The 21,132-nt window shown below is 46.9% G+C and overlaps 1 protein-coding gene across 9 annotated transcripts in view; it reads right to left on the reverse strand.

Annotated features, from left to right (window-relative positions):
- TNIK (TRAF2 and NCK interacting kinase) overlaps window positions 1-21,132 on the reverse strand; it is a 125,135-nt gene that overhangs the window by 68,991 nt on the left and 35,012 nt on the right. For all 9 annotated transcript variants that reach the window (XM_017726871.1, XM_017726874.1, XM_008644462.2 and 6 more), the window contains exon 2: window positions 4,018-4,074. In XM_017726871.1, the coding sequence (XP_017582360.1) occupies window positions 4,018-4,032 (15 nt within the window). In that variant the 5' untranslated portion in view covers window positions 4,033-4,074. The remainder of the gene's footprint in view (window positions 1-4,017; window positions 4,075-21,132) is intronic.

Genomic DNA, 21,132 nt, shown 5'->3' on the forward strand with positions numbered 1-21,132 from the left:
GCTCCTCCATTCAGGGAAGAACAGCAAAGGTGAAGATAGGAGGAACAAGTACAAGAAATATCTGGATGGATCTTGCATAAACAACCTCCAGTTTTATTTTTGGTAAGAACACAGAGGGTATAAGCACAAAAGAGGAGGAGGAACAGACTCAAACATTACAAAGAAAACCAGGGGACTATTCTAGAAGAACCTTTATCGCCTCTTTTCTTCAAGTCAACACAACTTTGCTCGTTTTCATCTGTCCAGGAAACCAAGGAATGTAACATGAAGTTTATCAGGCCACAGAGGTGATTTTTTTAATTGAAGCCCTTTGCAACAACTAAAAAGCAGCTGGATGCTCAAAGTGCCGGGAGCAAGGAGCAGCACTCAGCACAAAATCCCTCCAGCTCTCTGAGCACCCAGCCAGCTTTTCAGTCATCCCTCAATTCATTCCTGGCTCTCCAGGAAAAAATGAAGGGAAGGCAGAGGGATACTTGGTCTACAGTTTTATTTTAACTCTGTCTTCAAGTTGAAGAACTCAAAATGGGGGGAAAACACCTCCAAAGCATCAGAGCTGTGGATGGCACCTGAGGACGTGTCTGCATGGCCAGGCTCAGGGGCTCTGGCCCAGGCTCCTGCTCCAAGCAGGCCTACTGAGATCAATCATCCCCAGCAAATCCAGTGAGGAAGGGAAGAAAATGGAACCATCACAGCAAACTGCTGCAAATACTCCAATCCCAAACCCAACAAAAGCCACAGGCCAGGCTTTGCTGCTACACTTTGCCTCCATCAATCAATTCTGTTGCATCCATTGCTGGAAGTAGGTCATGCAGCACACAGCAGGACCAGCCCCTCAAAAACAAATCTGAACTCTTAATTCAGAGATAGCAGCTGCCCAAACTGATGAAGTGCCGTAATTTGAGGGCCTCTATTCTGCAATCTTCCCTAACAGACAATTAGCAAGAGTGGGGATGAGTTAAACAAAGCGTCCTTGTCAGGAGCCTGTCCGGATTTAGTGTAAGGCACGTGGTCAGGATGAGACGCTGCTCTGGGAGCTCAGTGAACACAGAATCACCATGGTTTGGGTTGGAAGAGACCTTGAAGATCACCTAGTTCCACCTCCCCACTATGGGCAGGGACACCTTCCACTAGACCAGGTTGCTCAGAGTCCCATCCAGCCTGGGCTTTACCCTCCAAAAGTTGCAGATGGCCACACTAAGTCTGTTCTCTGCTGACTTCTGAAAGACACGCTGTCAACAGAGATATCCTGGAAAAACAGGTGGGATGGAAGGTCAGGATCAAATGAAGCACTGAAATTGTGTGTGAGGAGGAGGTGAAGGAGTGAGTTTGGGTTTTCAGCAGCAGCCTTTGCACTGAGCCTGGATCAGGTGCCAAGCATGGCTGTAGGCACAATGCAGGGACCAGCTTTAGAAACTCCTCCAGAAGCAATACCCAGGACCATTCCTGCAGTGGCTGGAAGACATGGCTCTGGAAGTGCCTCCAGCACCACGAGCTATGAGGCACAAGCAGCCCTCACCATGTGTCTTGGGGTGACTTTATGATGTTGTATCCCCTATTGCTGTTCTATACCCGGAAATTAATTCTGTGCCTTTCTGTGCCCTTAAACTGAGCCTGAGAGGGGGGAGAGGAAAAAACCAAGTGAACTTTTCAAAAATGGTTGTTCAAGGACACAGACACACACTCGTCTCCTGCTGCAGCAGCAAGAGCAGAGGAAGCACCCTTCTTGCTTTACAGCCAGCTTTCAGCTCCTCTTCTCCGGAGGAAGACCGAGAGTTGAACTTTGGTTTTCTGGGACTTTGGCTTTTCCCTTCTTCTCTTCCGGACTGTTTGAACATCAGAACACATCGGGAAAATTTTGCACCGAGGCCCCGGAGGTGGGCCCACACCCACCCAACTCTGAGGAGGAGGAGAGAGACCACACCTACAGAAGGACTCTGAAATCTTCCCAGGTTTCTCTCCACAGCGAGAGGTTTCATTATTTAGTGTTATTACACTTTTCCTGTGTGTTTGTTAAATAAATAGTTTTCTATCTCTTTCACTTTCCTCCGAGGAAAATTTCTTTTTTCCCGAACCTGGTAGGGGAGGGCTGGTTGTAACCTGCCTTCTATCAGAGGGTATTTCCCTCCAAATTTGTCTAAACTGGCACACCATGGCACAGGTTTGCACTGCCAGCACCGTGGTCACTGCCCATCCTGCCCGAGCCTGGTCCTGCCCTGAACATGCCTTCCCTGCCTAAAAGCAACCTAAGGGGAAAATAATTAAATATCCAAAAACCACATCCCATGACAAATACCTGATTTACACCTTCCACATTCAGAAATGAGGGCCAGCTTTGCCAAGGAGAAGTTTTAGATCAGGGACATCTACTTTAAGATGTGTATGAAATTATTACTGGTCGGGATCAGATTTCAGGTACTTTCCTCCAATATCTTTCCTTGGAAGCAATGGTGTTTTCAAACCACTGAATTAAGTGAGGATTCAAATTTAAGCCTGTGTTTGGCCTCAGAGTAATATTTTGATTTCTCAGCTAAAATTCATTCTAACATCAGACTTCATCCCATGGGAATTTCACTGCTATTTATGTCATGGGTTTATGCTTGGTGGGTCTGCCTATTCCCTTAGAGCCTGCTTCCCACGGGAACGAGATAAATGGCACTTGTAGATACTGCAAGTAAACAGGAACAAATCTCATTCACATTTACAGACTTATTTCCACACATCATTTCACCTGTTAGCACCAAAAATAACCTGGATGAAGGTCCCATAGATATTAATACCACACCACAGCATCTAAGGTATTTCGAAACAGATTCCCAAGGCCAGCTGACTGCTTTCACAGAGAGTCTTTTCTGTATGTGCTGAGCTCCTGAAAGCTAATTTAAAACATTAACTCAAAAATTAAGGTGGGTAGATTGTGATCAAGTCCTAATTTTGATATGTGTTATTCCAGTTAAAAAAAAAAAAACCAACAACAAAAAAAAAACCAAAACACAAAATACCACATTCTTACTCCCAAGCCTGGCATTGTTTCCAGTGCAGGAACTTTGGCAGGGGTAGTACTGCACTTAGAAAAAAATTATTGAAGAAAAAGCATCTTCATGCCACTCCTAAATGGATCTGTTTAGGGTTTTAGGGATCATAGCAACTCAGTTTTTCTTTTGTGGCAACTGGGAAGTGGTGAAACTAGTCTTACCCTCAATTTTGTTATTCATTTAATAATTGGTAAATTCTTGGTTCTCTCATTCTGACAGAAGTTTCAAAAGAGCCACCTTTGAGACCAGGGTGGTGTGGTTTTTTTCCTCTTTATCAGTAGGATGCACAGGAATTATTCAACTTGCCTTGTGAAGTTATTCATGACAATAATTGCAACATAGTTTTGGTGAACAAAAGCTCTTCAGTGAAAATCATGGATGCAGAGAAACAAAAATGAGTTATGAATACACAATCCTGTTGCTACTTTTGACAAGGTCATGTGCAACAGGACAAGGGGGAATGGCTTCAAACTGACAGGGGGCAGGGTTAAATGGAATATTGGCAAGAAATTCTTCCCTGTGAGGGTGGCGAGGCCCTGGCACAGATTGCCCAGAGGAGCTGTGGCTGCCCCATCCCTGGAAGTGTCCAAGGCCAGGTTGGACGAGGCTTGGAGCAACCTGGGATAGTGGAAGGTGTCCCTGCCCATGGCAGGGGGTTGGAACTGGATTTTTAAGGTCCCTTCCAAACCCAAATTCTATGATTTTCTTCAGAATTTATTAAGGCATTTAAAAGAGCCACTGCTGGAACTGGATGTTGCTTTGTTTCAGCGTGAAAGTACTCAGTCTCCAAATCTCTTTCAGATTTATTTTTTTCTAAAGTATTTATTAAAACTAAAACCTCTTAATGGCACATATCACATTAAGACAAAGGCAATTTACTTCCCAGGAACATCAGTTTTCCACCCACCCCCACACATTATCACACCCCTTCCCCTTTCTCCCCTTATCTGTAATTTAAGGATGCAGGAGGAGGAGGATACATTACCCCGGTGACGTCCATAACCTTAATAGCAGCAAGCTGGCCTGTTTTAACATGACGACCCTGCAAAATAAAAGGGAGAAGTTTGTTTGGTTTTGCTCAGTGACAGTGTTTTTCTCGCAGTGAACAACATCCTTAAACAATCTCCTCGCCCTGGCAGCATCCACACATTATTTGTTGCTTTTTCAAGAGCATCTTCACAGCAGCTATGATGGGAAAGCAATTCCCTCCCTTTTCTCCTGCCATTACAATTAATTAGTACAGGGCCTTCAGTGCTGTATTTTCCTGGCAAACAAGTGCTGGAAATACCCTTTAATGCTCAGCCATGCACAAAAACCAGCTCAGGGCCTCTCCTGAGCACAGAGCATGACTCGGCTATAATGGGCTGCTGGAGCTGAGCTGATGGGAATGTGCTGGCTGGGATACCCACACTGCCTTCAGTCCACTTGTGTCCCATCCCAGCTCTCATGGACCTGGGGACACACCGGGACCCCTGGCCTGCAGGGTACCATATTCACTCTGACCAGTAATTTATTCATTTTCTGAAAGCCTTGGTTAGCAGGCTAGAGAGGTTTTTTAAATTTTCAGCAACTGAAAAAATCAGCAAACCACTGCAATGAACTGTTTGTTGCACAGTGCTCGACTACATTAATCCTAATGGGAAAATGCCTGGGAGAGATGGTGAAAATATAAAAGAGCTCCAATTATTTATGAGGTCTTAAAACCAACACAACTGCTATCAAGCAAAGCAATTCCCAGCCTTTCCTCCATTCCCGCGAAACGAATCACCCAACATCATATCCAGATTGTTCATATCAAATCATTCCCACCCCCAGCTGGAGGACATGTGCTCTGCTTCCAAACCAGGCAGTCTGAGGAAAATATGCTTTTCCTCCAGGAAAGCCAGCAAGTGCTGATCCAAACAGGAGAGCTGGCAGGCAAAGGTAAGCACCCCTACTTCCCAGCTTCCATCCCTATTTACCGTGGGAGCTGCCCTAGGCCCCATCATGTGAGATATGAAGACACAGAGAGAATGGCAGCTCCTGCCCTGCAGCATTGGTAATTAACACAGCAAGGACACAACCAGGAGCAGAGGTGGAGAGGGGTCAAGCTGCAGCATGGTACAAACAGGGAAAAATAGAAGCTTTTCCTAAATTGCAGGCTTCTCCTGCCTCCACACCAGCGTACACGATGAGCTGGGGTTTGTGTCAGGTCTCCCAGCCCTCCTGCAGGCTGGAGATGGTCTTTCACACCATCTCAGCTCAAGAACCCTAAATTACCAGACATGGGAACCTCTGCCTGGTCCCTCAGGTTTCCAGGCACGGCGCTAGGAAGCAAACCCACGCGCCGGCTGTGGAGCAAGGCAGCATCATCCTCTCCAAATTTATGACTTCACCAGGAAGCCAATTCACCCACCAGGGCGCCTCGCTCATTTATTAACACAATTTATATGTCCTGAGCAACTGCATGTTCTAACAGCGGAAAAAGAGCTTTATTTTAAAATATGTGCAACATAAAAAGGAACAGAACCGAGCACAGCCCAGCAGCCCCGGGCAGCGGCTGAAGCATCCCCTGGATGCGGCTGTCGGGAAGGAGGGGCACGTCGCTAGACACCATCTATTTAGACAGCATGATCTGCAGAAACAAATCCTCCTCTTCCTAAATTCATCCTTGCTGGCTTGCCCAGGAAGTCCCCACATGTACTGACACTTTAATTAAAGCCCACAGAGCACCAGCAGGGTAAACACTTGGACCATGGCACGCCCCATCTCCTGTGAACTGGAGGAGGAGGAGGAGGAGGAAGCAAGCTGGGGCATTTCAAACCATGGATTTAGGAGTTATACCTGCCTTCATCTGATGCATCACCACCTCATTTTATATTTTAAGGAAATGCCCCAGCCTTGCCGTGGTGAAGTGCTGCTGCTTCCCTCAGTACCAGCCAAGGAGAAATGGATCCCTATGTGTCCACAGCATCCCTCTCCCAGGAATCTGCTGCCTCCTTGCACACCTCCCAAATATTTACAGACAATGGTAAGAATTTAATATCGTGTAAACATTTACCAAAACAAAATAAACCATTCGGAAACATATGTTAATGTAAGCCATGAGGGGCACTTAGTCACGCAAAAATCAGGCAGAGTAGAACCAGTAAGTGTTCACCCTGGGATACTGTAGCAAAGGCTTTTTGTTCTATAGTTTGTTCATGACGATGGATTGTAGAGCTTCACCCTGACAGACGAAGCCATCCAGGGAAAACAGGCATCTCCTCACTAGCCAACCATCCCTTTTAATTCAACCTACTGCTCAGCACTGAGACTTGCTGTGAAACCTTCATAAATAGTTTAGAAAACCCAGTGGATTTTTACCCTACTGCAGATGTTCTTGAATTTGCAATAAGTATACAGAGAGGCTGAAGGAAGACACCGAGAACTGGAAGTGAGAAATATAACAGAGGAATTAAATCAACATCCAACCTGTACCCATTAAAAGACGTCACGGCAGCAGCAAAGCCCTCTCACAGCGTCAGCCACCAGCCGCCTCTGGCACCTTGGCCACACAGATTCCAGTGCCTGTGCCCAAAGCCTGGAAGCAAGATTAGAAGCACCCATGCCTCTGCAGTCTCTCCAAAGTATCCAGTTGGATCAGGCAGTGGAGCCACCTGTGCCAAAGCCAAGGCAAGCTGAAATTGGGAATTAATTAATGTCAAGTGTTAAGTTTTCCAGTGTTAATCTGTGCTGCTTTAAGAAAGCTACAAAAGAGGATTGGGGTATGAGGATAAGAAAAGCACCAAAAAGCCTCTGTTGTGATGCTTTTACCTCCTGCGCGTCCTTCACCCATAAAAACTTGGATTTTTCCTTTAAACCATCACCACAGCAGTGCCCTCCACTCAAAAACCACACTAAGACTGAGCCTTATTCCTGCTCCCCTGCTCAACTCTGCCTCCTCGACACCAAAGATGTGGGTCAAAACAGGCAAGAAGTGTTGAAGTTCAAGAGAAAATCCCCACTTTTTCAAAAGTCCTCCATTTTGGTGCCCCCAGGGACATGCTGGAGAAGGTGCCCGAAGGCAAAGCCCTCAGGAGGATGGGACCTTTCCTGGGTAAAACAGTCACTCGTAGCCTTCAGACCACAGCACCAGCAGTATTTTTGGTGACAGGAGCAAAGGTAGCTGGCAGGGAACAGCCATCATTGAGCCACCCTTGCTCCATGCGCCCTCCTCACCTCCTGCCTGCCTTTAGTCACCTGTCTGCTGTGGGAAAGGAGCAGATGTGCTCCTCAGCAATCTGTAACACTTTGTCTTCTCACCCTCTTGATCTCCTATTGTTCAGGATTTTCCCGTTTGTTGGGGGTGAGCTGCTTCCAGATGCTCTCACAGAAGGGAAAGAGATCATTCCCTGAGCCCAACCTTCCACCACATCCCACCATCCCACCACCATCCCCACCCTGCTGCAGGGCTCAAACTCCTGCACGACACCGCCTTTGCTTTGGATGTAACCATGGGTTTTCCCAGCGCTCCCTCCCCACTCACGTGGGGTGAACCTCCAGAAACCCAAGGAGAGGAAGGAAGAGCTCTCCAGGAGGACTTTGGTCACCCCCATGTTGGCTGTTCACAGTCAGCACTGCATGGCTTGAAGGAGCACTGCTAGCACCACCTGGGGTACAGCTCCTAGAGGCCTGGAACACACAAACATCCTCCAACATCTCCCTGCTCTTGTCCCACAGCAGGTTCTGCCTCTGGCTCTTCGTGAATTCAGCACTGTTACAGACACTGATGGCATAAAACCTACAGGAGGAAATCTGAGCTACTAAAGCATTTCCCCCTCTCCAGATTTGCTGTCAAGGTTCACTTGGGTACAAACGCACATTTCAGCCTCAGGATTATTCAAGCATGATCTTCAAAGCTGCCACAATTTTTAATTAAACATCCACCTGAGCATAAATTCATGCTCCTAATTACTCTCAAAACGTTATATCAACTGTCACTAACCTGATAACGTCAAGTATTAAGACTAATTTCTACAAATGAAGCAAGCATCACGAGTTTTTTTCTTCAAAGGTTGTGGTCCTCACACTCCATAAAGTGTAACGGACCAGAGAACATTGGTAAATGCTTTTAAACATCAATTGATGCAATCAGGCATTATATTTACTAAATAAATAAACCCTGGCCTCAATATCAGCCTTTTTAGACAACAACTTCATATCTTGGCCCAAAATTCAAGTCCACATTTTAAGGACAGAAAGAGGATGATTGATTGTTGCTTTTTAAAATTTTCCTAGCACAAGCACGGATTTCACCTCTAAGCAAAATCTGCAATTTCTGTACCCAGAAATGTATTCCGTCATATATACTTAACTTGTGCTGTCGGCTTTTATTCATCCAACAAAATAAGTGGCCCACCACCTGCTGCAGCCAGTGGGACACAACCAGAATTGTCACTTTCTTGAGAAATGCAGAGCTCCCATTTCCTTCTGCCAGGCAGAGCAACATCTCTTACACTTCCCAGCCTGGATACGCAGCCTCCAACACCCTGTGCATACAAAATTCCCACTGCAGGCACTTAGGGGAGTAACCATGTTGTATGTCTGATACTTTACAGCAAAACACTTATAATCCAACCATTTTGCACTGCCCTTACTCATGCTGCATGTAAATATTAAAATGAGTGGGATCAGGGTGCTCTTGCAAGGCCCTGCTGAAATTTCGACAAGAACAGCCCTGCTGGGACCAGACCACAACGCCAGCCCTCACCACTGAGGAACGCTGTGTCTCACAGAGAATCTCAGTGAACTGAGACAAACAACAAAAACTCTCATGGAAGTCCAAATATTACCACTTTGGCAGCAGAGAAACCTCCCAAGTAAATTTCTTCCATTACATTTCTGTTGCAGTTAAAATACTGAGCCTGGTGCCAGCAGCCCAACAACCAACCTTTCTACTGTCCAACTCCTGCCTCCAAACCCAGCCATCAGACATCCTCAGCACCACCACATCCTGCATATTCCTCCTACAACAGGAATGGCACAGGACACCGGAGATTTTACCAGGTTAGAAGTCACCAGCTCACTTCTCTGTGTTAATTTTTGGTAAGTGCTATGAGAAACTCTTTGCCCAGCCCCTACTTCTGCACAGGCACCATTCAAGGTGCTCACTGGTGAGTCCCATCTCCTCCAGACTCTGTTTCAGCATTCAAGACCTTCTGCAGCCAAGATCTCCTGGGATGAGCCAGAACTTCACACAGGTCTATGGTCTAGGTCCTGCCAGTTCCTTGTTTTCCTGTAGTTAAAGGTAATCCAGGGACTCGGTCCAAGATTTTTAGCATGAAGGCACTTTAGCACTAATGCACTGAAAACTGCATCCAATTTTTCCTGGGAGAAGGAGCTTTGCCTTCCAACAGGAGCCGTGAATCTGAACTGCTATCCTGCTGTACATTAGACCATTTTATAGCACCTGGCATGATTTGTTCTCAGCTTTTACAGAGTATAGGCACATTTATGTACTTGGTTTCCCATTGAAAGCAATCTTGAGGGTGCCAAAATCCCCTCTCCAAGTAGTCTGAGGGGCTAAAATACTTATTGATGTAAAAAATAGGCTTATTCTAGTGTGAAAATTCAGCAATCTCCAAAACAAGCTGGCTAAAAATGACATACACGAGCTTTGCACTTGGTTTACAGATCTCTTCAAATACATCTGAAATAAATCCATGTATCTCAGAAGGTAATTAAAACATTGGATACTCTGCATAGCAGGCCAGCATCAGAAAAATTGAGTCATGAAACAGGATGGGGAAAATGTTTATTTTAACAAAGAGTAACATATCTCTTTGATTAAAACAGAGCAATCATGGGCCAAACCTTATTGTTGCTGCCTGCACTTGACTCCAGTACTGGGAGTGAGATTTCAAGCCAGTGGGGACACAGAACACCACCTGGGGACCAGTCCTTACCCTGCCCAGGAATTCAGCCCCATCTCTCTGCTTTACTGCAGCGGGAGCTTTTTGAGAGAAGCAGTGTGACCACAATGGCAGTGTCCTTCCTTCCCTCCACACCCTTCCATCTCTCCATCATTTCCTGGGTTTAAAAACAGCTTTGCAAAGCTTCAAAGTGATCCCACTGCCTCAAGGCACCAAAGGACATGACTGACTTATTGCAGTTCCTTTCGACTTGGGGCAAATTCCACTTAAACCACCCAGACTGTTCCCCCGCACTTCGACGCTCTGTAAACATCATCCTCCAATAAACATGGCACACCTGAAACTCCAAGGCTTTGACACCAGAAATGGCAAACCTATGAAAAACAAAAAAAGGTGCATCCAGTGTTTGACATCTCACTTGGTGGCCAGGTGAGGCTCCAGGGTTGCTCCTCTGCTCTCCTGAGCTCTCCTGCAGAACACTGGTTGCTCACTCGAGCACCGATCTTCACCTCTGCCCACCCTGCTGCCTTCATTTGGGCTGTTTCTGGAGAGCAGACAACCTTCCCTGAGCAGGACAAACACAAATTTCACTCCTCCCCTTACACCTGTCATCTTTTCCAAGCTTTTGAAGAGTAAAATCTTGAAAAACATTCAGAAAACTCAAAGATAAACTAAACAAAGTGGATTTTTTTTTGCTTGCTTGTTTGTTCTCAGCTGGGCTTTTTTATTAATACATCAGTTTGGACTGAACAACCAGAGCTTCCCTTTAGAAAAGCCTAAGTCTGCTCCCAGCACAGAAGCCTCTGATTGCACAGGGCCAAGCTAATGCTCTGTGCTGACCCACCAGAGCCGACCTTCAGACTGAAGTGTTTCCAGTCCTCTGTATCAATCCAAGCTCTGATCAGGACCCTGCAGCTCAGAGAGCTGCAATTCCATTAATGCAGCTCCACAATAGCTCTGACGTTAAGTAAAGAAGGCAGGATTATTAGATTAACAAGCTAAATTGTTAAATTAGCATATTATTCATCTCCAGAAATAACATGCACTACAGTATATAGGTGAGCAAGACTACAGTCTTATATTCCCTACATAAGGGAAACACATCCCTTACGCCAGTGCTTGTACTTATTCCATCCTCTATCCCTCTTGTAGTTCAAATGAGGCTGGAGACTCCTCCCTCCAGCTCAGGAAGAACCAGGTTTCCCTCTTCCATGGATAAAACCATTGCCTTAAGTAGTCCAAAATCAGCATCAGAGAGCCTGAATCCTTCCAAAAGCTTCTGGAGATGATTCCTCTAGATGTGGCCTGCTCCACTTCTGATTTCCACCCAGGGAAAAACACTGGTTAGAAAGCCTGTCCCCCCTCTCTGTGGCACCATTCAGCACCAGCACACTGGCCATGCCAGGCTGTGTATCTCCTCCACGGTCACACCAAGGACTGTGACAGATTTTGCCCACAAGTGTTTGAAGATGCAGCTTTTGAAGGTCTGCTCATCATGGTCATAGCAAACCTTGCCTTGCAGCAGAGCAGATTTCAAGGTGTTTCTGCATCTGTCAGGGCTTTCCCAGAGCCCAGGAACAAACGTTGCTTTGGGAAAGGGAGGTCAAAGCCTCAACGTGAGCAAGTCTAGGCTGGAAGAGGAGTGGGTTGAGCACCACTGCAGGGAGCAGAGAGAGCTGGAGATCATCAACACACAGCAAATACACTGCAAATGGGATTTAGGAGCAGCCTATGGAAACCTGAGGCACCAAAGGACTAAGGAGCGAGAGATGTTCCTGACAAAGAGTGATGTATATATAATAAAAACCAGAATGACAAGCACTGTTTAGGAAAATATTCACTGAGTTGGTCCCACACTGAAGGCAGCAGGATTCAAAAGAGTATCAGTGGGATGAAAGAAAGGGATGCCACCATTTACCACTGAACCCCATGCAGCCTCCCCAGGCCCTCTGTGAGCTTTGCTCCCTGCCCCAGCATTCCCAGGTCCAACACAGGGCAATCCCCATGGGTCTCTGCCAAGGGGAGCAGCCCATCACCTGCAGCCCCCCAGGCAAGGAGGGCAGCAGCCAGGCCTTGGGGTGCTCCTTCCCCTCACAAGGATCTGTCCTCCTTTTGCCCCAGCTCCTCTGCAAGTGCACATTTTCACAGCTAAGAAGAGGCAGCACAGCCTGTTCCCAACAACATTAGTTCATGACAGCCATGTTATTACCAGCCCTTAACACCCCCACTGTGCTTCTGTTTCATGTCGCTGCCTATTCAACACTGCAGTATTCATAACTAAAATTAAATCTGCCTTTAGGAGACCCACAAGGCACCCTTTCACACAGGCCACATCTCTGATAGAGGCACCAGGTTGTTCCTCCCAGTGGCAAGCACTGAGCTGTAGAGGCAACGGTGCTGCCTGGCCCACCCAGTACTCTCAAGGGAGATGCCTGGCTCTCGAGGGTGGCCCAAGAAAGACCCAGCCTTCTCCAATGGGCCAGGCTATCCCACAGCTGGCACCTTCCCCCCAGAGCCCTGCTGCCTGACGTGTGGCAGGGGCCATCACAGACATGGCCAGGTCTGGACTGCAGCAGGGAGTTGTCACATCTGCAGAATGCCACGCAGATCCCCTGCTGTCTGCAGCCCACAGCCAAGCATTTCTGCATGGTCCCAGGGCACGACAGCTTTACCCATGGCCAGAACCACATCAGCTTCAACATTCAAACCCAAACTCTGGGATAAGCCCAGCAGCTTCAGAGCACCAATTCCCATCACAGGTGAAGCTAGCTCTGTACAGGACACAGGAACAGGCATCCCAGGGCACCAGGGAGCTTCTCTGTAATGACTGGGGCTGCTCATGACTTCAGAGCAAAAGCTCAGTATGAGAACGAGCTGCTGTGTCCAGAGCTCAGGGGCACCAGCACAGTCTCTACAAAACTGTGTGTTTTGGCAGCTGCTGCTATTTCTTCTGTACTTGTAGAGAAACAATTCGTTCAAAAGAGATTGTTCCTAACCTGCTCCCTGCTGCAGGGCAGACAGGGCTTAATGCCTGCAAACGTGTGCGGCTGCCTCTCATGGCAATCCATCCCAGAACACTAATGGACACAGGTACCCCTCAGCCTCCTCAGGCTTTTGGTACCCCATTTATCTGTGCCACACAATAAACAATTGCTTTGCAACATCTGAAGTGTCACCTGCTCTTTAAGCCATTCCCCAGATCAGTAACTGTCTTGCAAACCGAGTTTAAAAAATGGCCCTTACGGAAAAAACACTACACACAGTGATGGAAATGCAGTTTCTGGAAACACCTCTGCAGTGCCATATGCTTGACTTCGAGTCTAGTTTTATAGTAGCAAGATTCAATTTTGGAGGTGGCACATAAAGTGCATGGTGATTTTTCAACCAACAACAGCAAGGGAGAACCACCTTCTGTGAACCTGAGTGCTTGGCATCTTCTCTGGCAGCAGGGATGGACAGCACTGGTGGCAGGAGACAGCAACAGGGGAGCCAGGTAACACAGAGGCATCTGTTATCTAAAGCTGGTTGAGGGTTTTGTGCTTTTTTTCTGTCCCTGTGTAAGGAACACTGAGTACAAAGGAAAGCCCAATATTTGTGGTGTTTTCCCGACCATTTAATTCAAGAAATTTAACTCTATGGCTGTCAATGGCTTTTCATGAAGGGATTCCATTGCATTTCATTGACTTGCCAATGGTACAAACCAACCGTGCCCATGTTCCCATGAATCACCCCAGCTGACTGAGCAGCCCAGCCTGCTCTCCCAGCCATATTTTTCCCATTCCCTGTGTTTCTCCACATACCTGCAGGGCAGGACTCTTAGCTCAGCTCACAGCACAGCACAGCTGTCCATGCTGCCCCACGTCCCCCATGGCCCTGTTTCTCTGCAGACACGATGACTCAGGATGAGATCCCACCATGGATCTCTCTGGACACCTCAGCAGGGGTTATCAAATGGGGCTCTCACCTCTGTCACCTGCTCCACGACTCCCTGCTTGCAGAAAGGAGCCTGAACACAAACCCACCGGGTTCATTTGTGCACCAACCCTAACACCCCAAATCCAGTAGAAATTTGGGGACTTCTGAGGTCCAGTCCCAATGCTGGTAATGGCTGAACCTATACACCATGAGCCAGGATTTATATCCAGTCACCTTGAACCACTTTCTAAGCAAACCATCCTTACAACCCTTCCACTGCCTCCCTCTTTGAGCCTTTCCAGTCCTGCAAACACTTGGATCAACACAGATCTAACCCCCTTGATTCCTGCCCACGTGGCAAGGCTGACTGGCACCTGAGCCAATTCATACATTCAGGCTTCACTCATTCATCAGTTGCCAGCTGACTCCAAGTCCCTGTCTCAGGGTGGTAGAAGTAACAAGAACAAGCTGATAAAGGTACTTACGTTTTATGGGGCTTAGGAGAAAATACCACAGCTGCCAGAAAGTCTCACATATATCTCTTGGGTGACTGAGGTCGTAGCGTGAGGAAAATGAGTGTAAGAACGACATGAATAACCCCATATCTTGTGCTGTGGAGCGCAGAGGTGCTCCCCTAATCCCAATGACTTTGTAGCTCAAGATAACTGCAGACCCTGTACTGCACATTTCTCTATACATGTCAGCTCAAATATCAATTTCAAACCTCACATACTTGAAGGCAGATGGACATCACACTCCCTTTCATCCAGAGTCGCCTCTAGGGTTTTTGTCTGCCCTGAGCAGCCTTGACAACTTACTGTCCATCCCATCCTACCCTGAGTCACTTACTGTCAGGAGTCAATAAACGTTTTGCAGTGCCTGTGTTCTACTGATTTAAAAGACCCAGCCATGCCTAGAGCAATCCTCTGTGATATGCATACGAATTTGGCTGCACAGGGAGACATCAAAGCTTTCACGTTGTCCGATGTTTCAAGCAAGTCAGGTACAGAGTAGCAAAATTTTAGAATTGTTTAATGGAAAAGGGAGGCTGAGAAATGACATGCAGGCCCCCTTCACCCTTGTATTTGATTTACATCTGTCACACGTGCACTCGCTGCTTTGTCTGGGATAAAGATGAGATTCTTGACTCCGCTGCGGAACAGCCCCTCTGTGGCTCACCCTCTAAGCCAGCCTTGTGGGCTGGGATCAACGGCGTCGATCAGCAGATTAAACTGCACTGCTTTTACAGCTTCTCCATTTCCCAGTCTCCTCTCTCAAGCAGGAATTTCCTACCGTTGCACTGGCAAGGCAAAGCTTTTGTATGAAGCAGTAAGGCAGCCAGGTCACTGCCTTTCCCTGCCTTCCCTGCCAAACAGATCTGATGGCACCATTGGGATGCCCTTGCATGGCAAAGGGTCCTCCTCCCAGGACACCCAGGGCCCCTCACTGGTCCTCATTTCTCCACAAAACAGAGAAACTGGGGTGCAAGGGCTCCTCTAGGAAAGGAGTGAGCCCTGAAAGACCCCACAAACCAGAAGAGCCTCCCCAGCCCCACGCGTGACCCCCATCCAGCCTTGCCACAGGCAGCACAGCAGAGAGAGGCTTTAGCCAGGAATTTGAAAGCAGAGAAAAGAGGAGGAGGACTTGGGATAAGCAGAGGAAGGTTAAGCTGGTACCAGGGATTACATGGGAACAGTACAGCTCAGGAATGAGTGGGAGGAAGCCAGAAAGGACCGAGTGTCCCTGCCACCTTCAGCACTTGGGGACATGAGGGACGAGCCCAGCACTGGCACAGCACGTCACTGTTTGGCAATTCCGGGACTGCTGCCACTGCCTGGTGTGGTTACCAATGCGGGAGGGCTCTCCAGCCATTAAGGGCCCTACTCAGAGAGCAATAACATGTACAGACACAAATCGATGCTGTACAGTTTGAAGGAACTGACTGAAGGCTATGGATTTTACTCACTGTTATTTGCAAAGTGAAACAAAGCAGACAAAAAAGCTCTCAAAGCAGCCCAAAAAGCTGCCTGCAGGAACGTGGGCAGCTCACGAAGGCTGCCTGCAGCTTTGCAGAGAGAACACGTATGGGCAGGGGGTGATGGCCTTTTATTCCACTGGATAAAGATCTTAGTGGAAATCTGAAAAGCTCAGTGTGGCACCTCATCCACAGCTAATCCACACGGACTATGCCATGCTGTAGGCACGCCAGGAAGGAACCAAGGCCAGGCACTGCACTGAGTCACACCACAAACCTGCAACTTCAGCTGTACTAAGAGAAAGAAATTGGTAAGATACAGCTTTAGAAGCATAACTCCAGACCTGCTCCTACCTAAAGACAGCTCAGGCCACCCAGAAATCCCATTCCCTACAGCCAGGACAACATGCCACTCCCCCCAGGCCACCGCAGGCTTTTAACCCTTTCCCAGCAGGATCAATGTTTGCTAAACACTAAAAGTCACCAGTAGGTTACAGGCAGATTCACATTAAAAAGCTCTTTCATATTCAAGGTCTTTCCCCTCAGCAAGAGCTGGCCGTCAGACAAAACACCAGTTTGCTCATGCTGCTTGGTATTCAGGGACTGGTCACCTGTAACAGAGTGGGCAAAGGTGGTTTGTAGAAGCCACCAACATGTAAGAACAGGGGAAAACCTCCCTGCATTTTTCCAGGGAAATAAACCCAACCTGTCAGTTTGCCCACTCCTTCAAACCCCCACAGCCAGGGGTAAGTTTTGGTATACACTTAACAGGGTGCATGAATTTCCTTTACATTAGAGCCTTGATTGAGTTAATGCTGATTTTTAAGTGTGCTGCAGAGTCTTAAACTCCAAGAAAGGATGGAAAGCACAGCCAGGGATGTGTGGCGTGAGGCAATTTCCTGGGATGCGAGGCCAAGGCCGAGCCAAGCAGCTGGGTGCTATTCCTGGATCCCCACCAAGTGCACTCGACCTTGGGTGAGAGACTGGGCTCTTTGCTGCTCGATGTTATCCCCCAGTAAAAGGGGTAAAATAGTACTGCAGTTACCCCATAAAGATGATGCAGTGGGTGATGCTATACTGCAAAAAGCCTCCAAAGCCTTGCCTAAGTGTAGAAACACGTTAGTGAATATCAGGAGTTGTTCCTCACGCACCCGTACCCCGCATCAGAGCCGTGATTTGCACCTTCAAACAACAGTGCTCTATAAATTCTTAATTTTTTTTTTCTGCCACAAAGGGCTTTTGTTTTCCCAGGAGACTTAAGAAAAAAAAAGTCAACAAAATTTCTTTACATTTTTAATTCAAATGCTTCTACACAGCATTTCCACAAGACTGCTTAAAAAGCACACTAGAAATTGTAATTAAAAGCTGATCTGCTCCACGAAATGACTCAGGCTTCTGCAGCTTCAACCCTGGCCTCAGACAGCTCTGCCAGTGCAGCACTGACTGTTTCCAATCAGCACACAGGGAGCTGCCAGCATTTATGAGAGAACAGGGGAAGGTTTCCTTAAATGCGAAGGATAAAAGAAAAAATTCAGTTACTATCACCTACTATCTGACCAGCATCAGAGGGGTAATGAGCAGACTGTGAGAGCAAAAGATCAACCCCCTCTCTAATGCCCATAAAAATAACCCAAAGCCCATGGACAGATGTGGTTTTCTGTACAAATACCATCATAAATGTAACCTGCCCCTTTGCCTTTGGAGCAGAAAACTGACTTGTCAGATTGCCTGGTATTTCTCATCCCTCCCACAGCTGTAGCTCAGCAGGACACACTGGCTGCAGAAATATCACCCTGGGATTTAGTTTCTAATATTTCCACAGACATCACATTTCCCAGAGGGAGCTATAAGATGTGCTTGGCTCTTCTTTTGTTGTTGTTGTTGTTTCAGTAATCACAGAATTGTTTAGGTTGGAAAAGACCTTTAAGGTCAACGAGTCCAACTGTAAACCTTACACTGCCAAGTCCAGCACTAAACCACATCCCCAAGCGCCACATCTACTCATCTTTTAAACCCCTCCAGGGGTGGTGACTCAACTGCTTCCTTAGGCAGCCTGTTCCAGTGCCTGACAACTCTTTCTGTGAAGAAATTTTCCCTAATAGCCAATCTACACTTCCCCTGGTGCAACTTGAAGCCATTTCCTCTCATCCCACGATGCAGGTGAAGGGCTGAGGTGAGGCAGGGATGTCCTAGTGCTCCTCACAGTCACGGCTTCTGCAAGAGGTGAACCTGGGGGACTCCTGGGTGGGCGAAGGCAGCTGGGAGACTCCCAGAGAATAATGAAATGCCAGGGCTGCATTTGCTCAGACAGGAGCAGCACTGTGAGAAGCAGAGCATGTTTACAGCAAAGGCACCTTTTACAGCAAAGACCATGAACTTAAACCTCTGGATATGCTTGGAGACTTGAGGGAGAAAACCTTTGTTCAGGGCATGACAGAGAAGATCCCTGCTCCCCTGAAGTCCATCTGCCATTCAGTCAGTCATACAAAAATAGAAGATTACACAGCGGGGCAACAAATGCGACAGACCATTTTTGCTCCCCCGCCAGTGCCCAACTTGTCTCCATTCAGGTCATCACCCTCTAGAGGCATGACACCAGGAGCAAGTGCTGTGACTGAGAAGCCACTGGCAGCAGCACCAGCACTGCACAGGAGGTGACTGCAGAGCCACAACTCATCCTTGCTGCCTACAAGCCATGAGCCTCCAGTGCTTCAAACAAAGGAGGAAGATGAGTAATTTCAGACAAAAGAATGAGCCATCATCAAAACTTCTCACACAAATATCTGAACTGGATTAGGTACCTGTGCTACAAGTCTCTTTCTTTTTTCTATTCTTCTTTTTTTAAGCTTTTAACATTTTGTTTCCTTCCTCCAGATTTCAAAATTCCTACCCGCCTCTGAAAGAGCTGAGCTGAAGTATTCCCTGAAGGCTACTGTTCCCAGTACCTTCCAGATCAAGAAGAACCAAAGGTTTCAATAAATCTTGTTCCTATTCACACACAAGCACTCCTATAAATTTCTGTTGCAGTATCTTTCCTTGTCTTCGCTGGCTCTCAAAGCATTTATGTGATGGACCAGGAAGAAATGGAACTCAGCAAATAAAACTTACCCTGAAGATAAATGTAAATATAAAGGGGATAAACTGCCTTGCTGTAGATGTAAACCATGCAAGGAGATCAGTCACCACTAAGGTGACCTGAATGATGGATGGCCAAGCTAAGCTGTCCCCTGACAGCAAGTTGGGTTTTGTGGTCGTGGATGATAGTTGTTAAGAATGAGAGATTTCAGCAGCACTTGCAGCCTGGGAAAAGCTCCTTATACCTGCTCAGAACATGCCATCTGTAGCAGCCTATTAATGTCCCCTGAAACGATGGTCCCTTCCCTCCCAAAAGGGCTTATGCTGATGATAAATGAGAGTCATTCTCTGTCTTAAATGCTGATGGGGGAAGAGTCTTTTAGAAGTTATAAAACCTGCCAAAATTATCAGTAATGCACAATGTTGTGATTTAGCACAAACGTGTCCCAGTTCTGTGAAAATACAAGGCAGAAAGAAGAAGTGAAAAACACCCCAAGTGACAACAGAAAAGCAGATCTTGGTCTCCCCTGAAATTCCTGGACAGCTTGAAATCCCTTTGAGGAAATCTCAAACCATTTCCTCTTCTGAAAGTTCAGTGAACAAGTCAAAAATATACCTGTCCTTCCAAAATAAGCATCCTGTTTTCCTGAATGATTTTATGCAGATTAGATTACCCAGCCCTTGCTCTTCTGCTCCGAGCCCAGAGCCACTTGAAATACAAACACTTAGGGAAAATCTTCCAACATATAGCAAACCTGGTCCTGGATGACAAGAGGTTACCAACTTAGTAAGTTGCTATTAAGCAACTGAGTGGATAAAGCAGATTTCCAGGAGATGGGTGGTACATGGTTCCCTGGCTCATGTGCCACCTGGAAACGCTCTGCTGTGCTGGGGCAAGTCCCAGGAACGATGGGGTGGGAGGATGCCAACACCTCTCATTCTGCAAATGCTGTGGTACCAAGAAAGGAAAACAGAAGTGAAACAAAGCCTAGTGGAGCAGGTGGCAGGAAAAGCAGTCATTTCTCTTCTCCTCCCCCGAACCCATTATTTGCAGCAAAGTATAAACCCAAGTGTCCCTAAAAATACAAGTTAAGGCTTTCTGTGGCATCGTCTGACAGCAGCTTGCCTCCAGCTTTCCAAGTCCTACGAGCCCTTACTGCCTCCTCACTGCCCTCCTCCTCTCACCCCTTCATTTTCAGTCTTTCCATTTTCCTCCCTTTTTCACATACTGTTTTTCCCTGTTTCATTTCCACCACAGTCCTGGCAAGGATGGCAAGGCATTCACCTGACACCAGGTATCCCCCTGGTACTTGACATCCATCTGAAAAGGAGGTTGGAGGACTTGGTAAAAAGCCACTGACCCCACAGTTTCATCTCGAGAAGGGTGCAGGGACAGGACTGATGAAGGGTTTCTCCTTCCCCCACCCATTCGTCTCTAACTGTGGCACCTGGACACAATACAAATTAGAGCTAAAAAGCACCTAAAAGCACGGAAAATGAAACAGGCTAACTCAGAAAAGCAAAAGTACATCTAATTTAGTTACAGGGAAATAAATGGCAATTCCAAGGCTGCAAAAATGTTCCATTCTGTAAAAGAATTTATATACTTTTAAGAAAGGGGAAAAAAGGTGGGCTGAGAACATTCTCCATTTATGACTACTTTCCTAAGATCTGGCTGTGCTGCCACACCCGTATTTAGCAATTCCCCCCTCTCGTCACATAGGCAAATGTAAGGATTCACATTTCTCAGGTAACTCACTTTTTTACTGCAGTCCTAAGGTTGTGTTTCTGCAAATTTATGTTTTGTTTCTCTAAAAAAAAAAGTTAATCGAGCATTGCTGCCATGTAATTATTCACAAATGGGTATCTGCCACACAGGGCCTTGATTTTCACATATTTTCTACACTACTAAACCTGACACAAACATTTCAGGCTAAAAATTATTTCCAGCAAGAATTCCCATAATTCCATGATTCTTGTAACATATGGAGGAAGATACCATGCCACCTTTTGACCCACTAACTTGTTTTCTCAACCTTGTCACAGGACAGAGCTCCCACTCTCAAGTCTCGGGCACACTTGACTGGGAAGCTCTTGCAGTGCTCCCGAAATGCACCCCAGCATCCTGCAGGGTTCCTGTGTGGAAACAGCCAGCATGGTGGGTCTCCTGCTCAGAGGGTGTCATGTTATCCCTTCTCAGGCAGGAATGAGGGCACTGAGCCTTCCAGGGGCTATTCCACTC

The sequence above is a fragment of the Corvus brachyrhynchos genome, unplaced genomic scaffold (genome assembly GCF_000691975.1).
Source record: "Corvus brachyrhynchos isolate BGI_N302 unplaced genomic scaffold, ASM69197v1 scaffold162, whole genome shotgun sequence".
NCBI lineage: Eukaryota > Metazoa > Chordata > Aves > Passeriformes > Corvidae > Corvus > Corvus brachyrhynchos.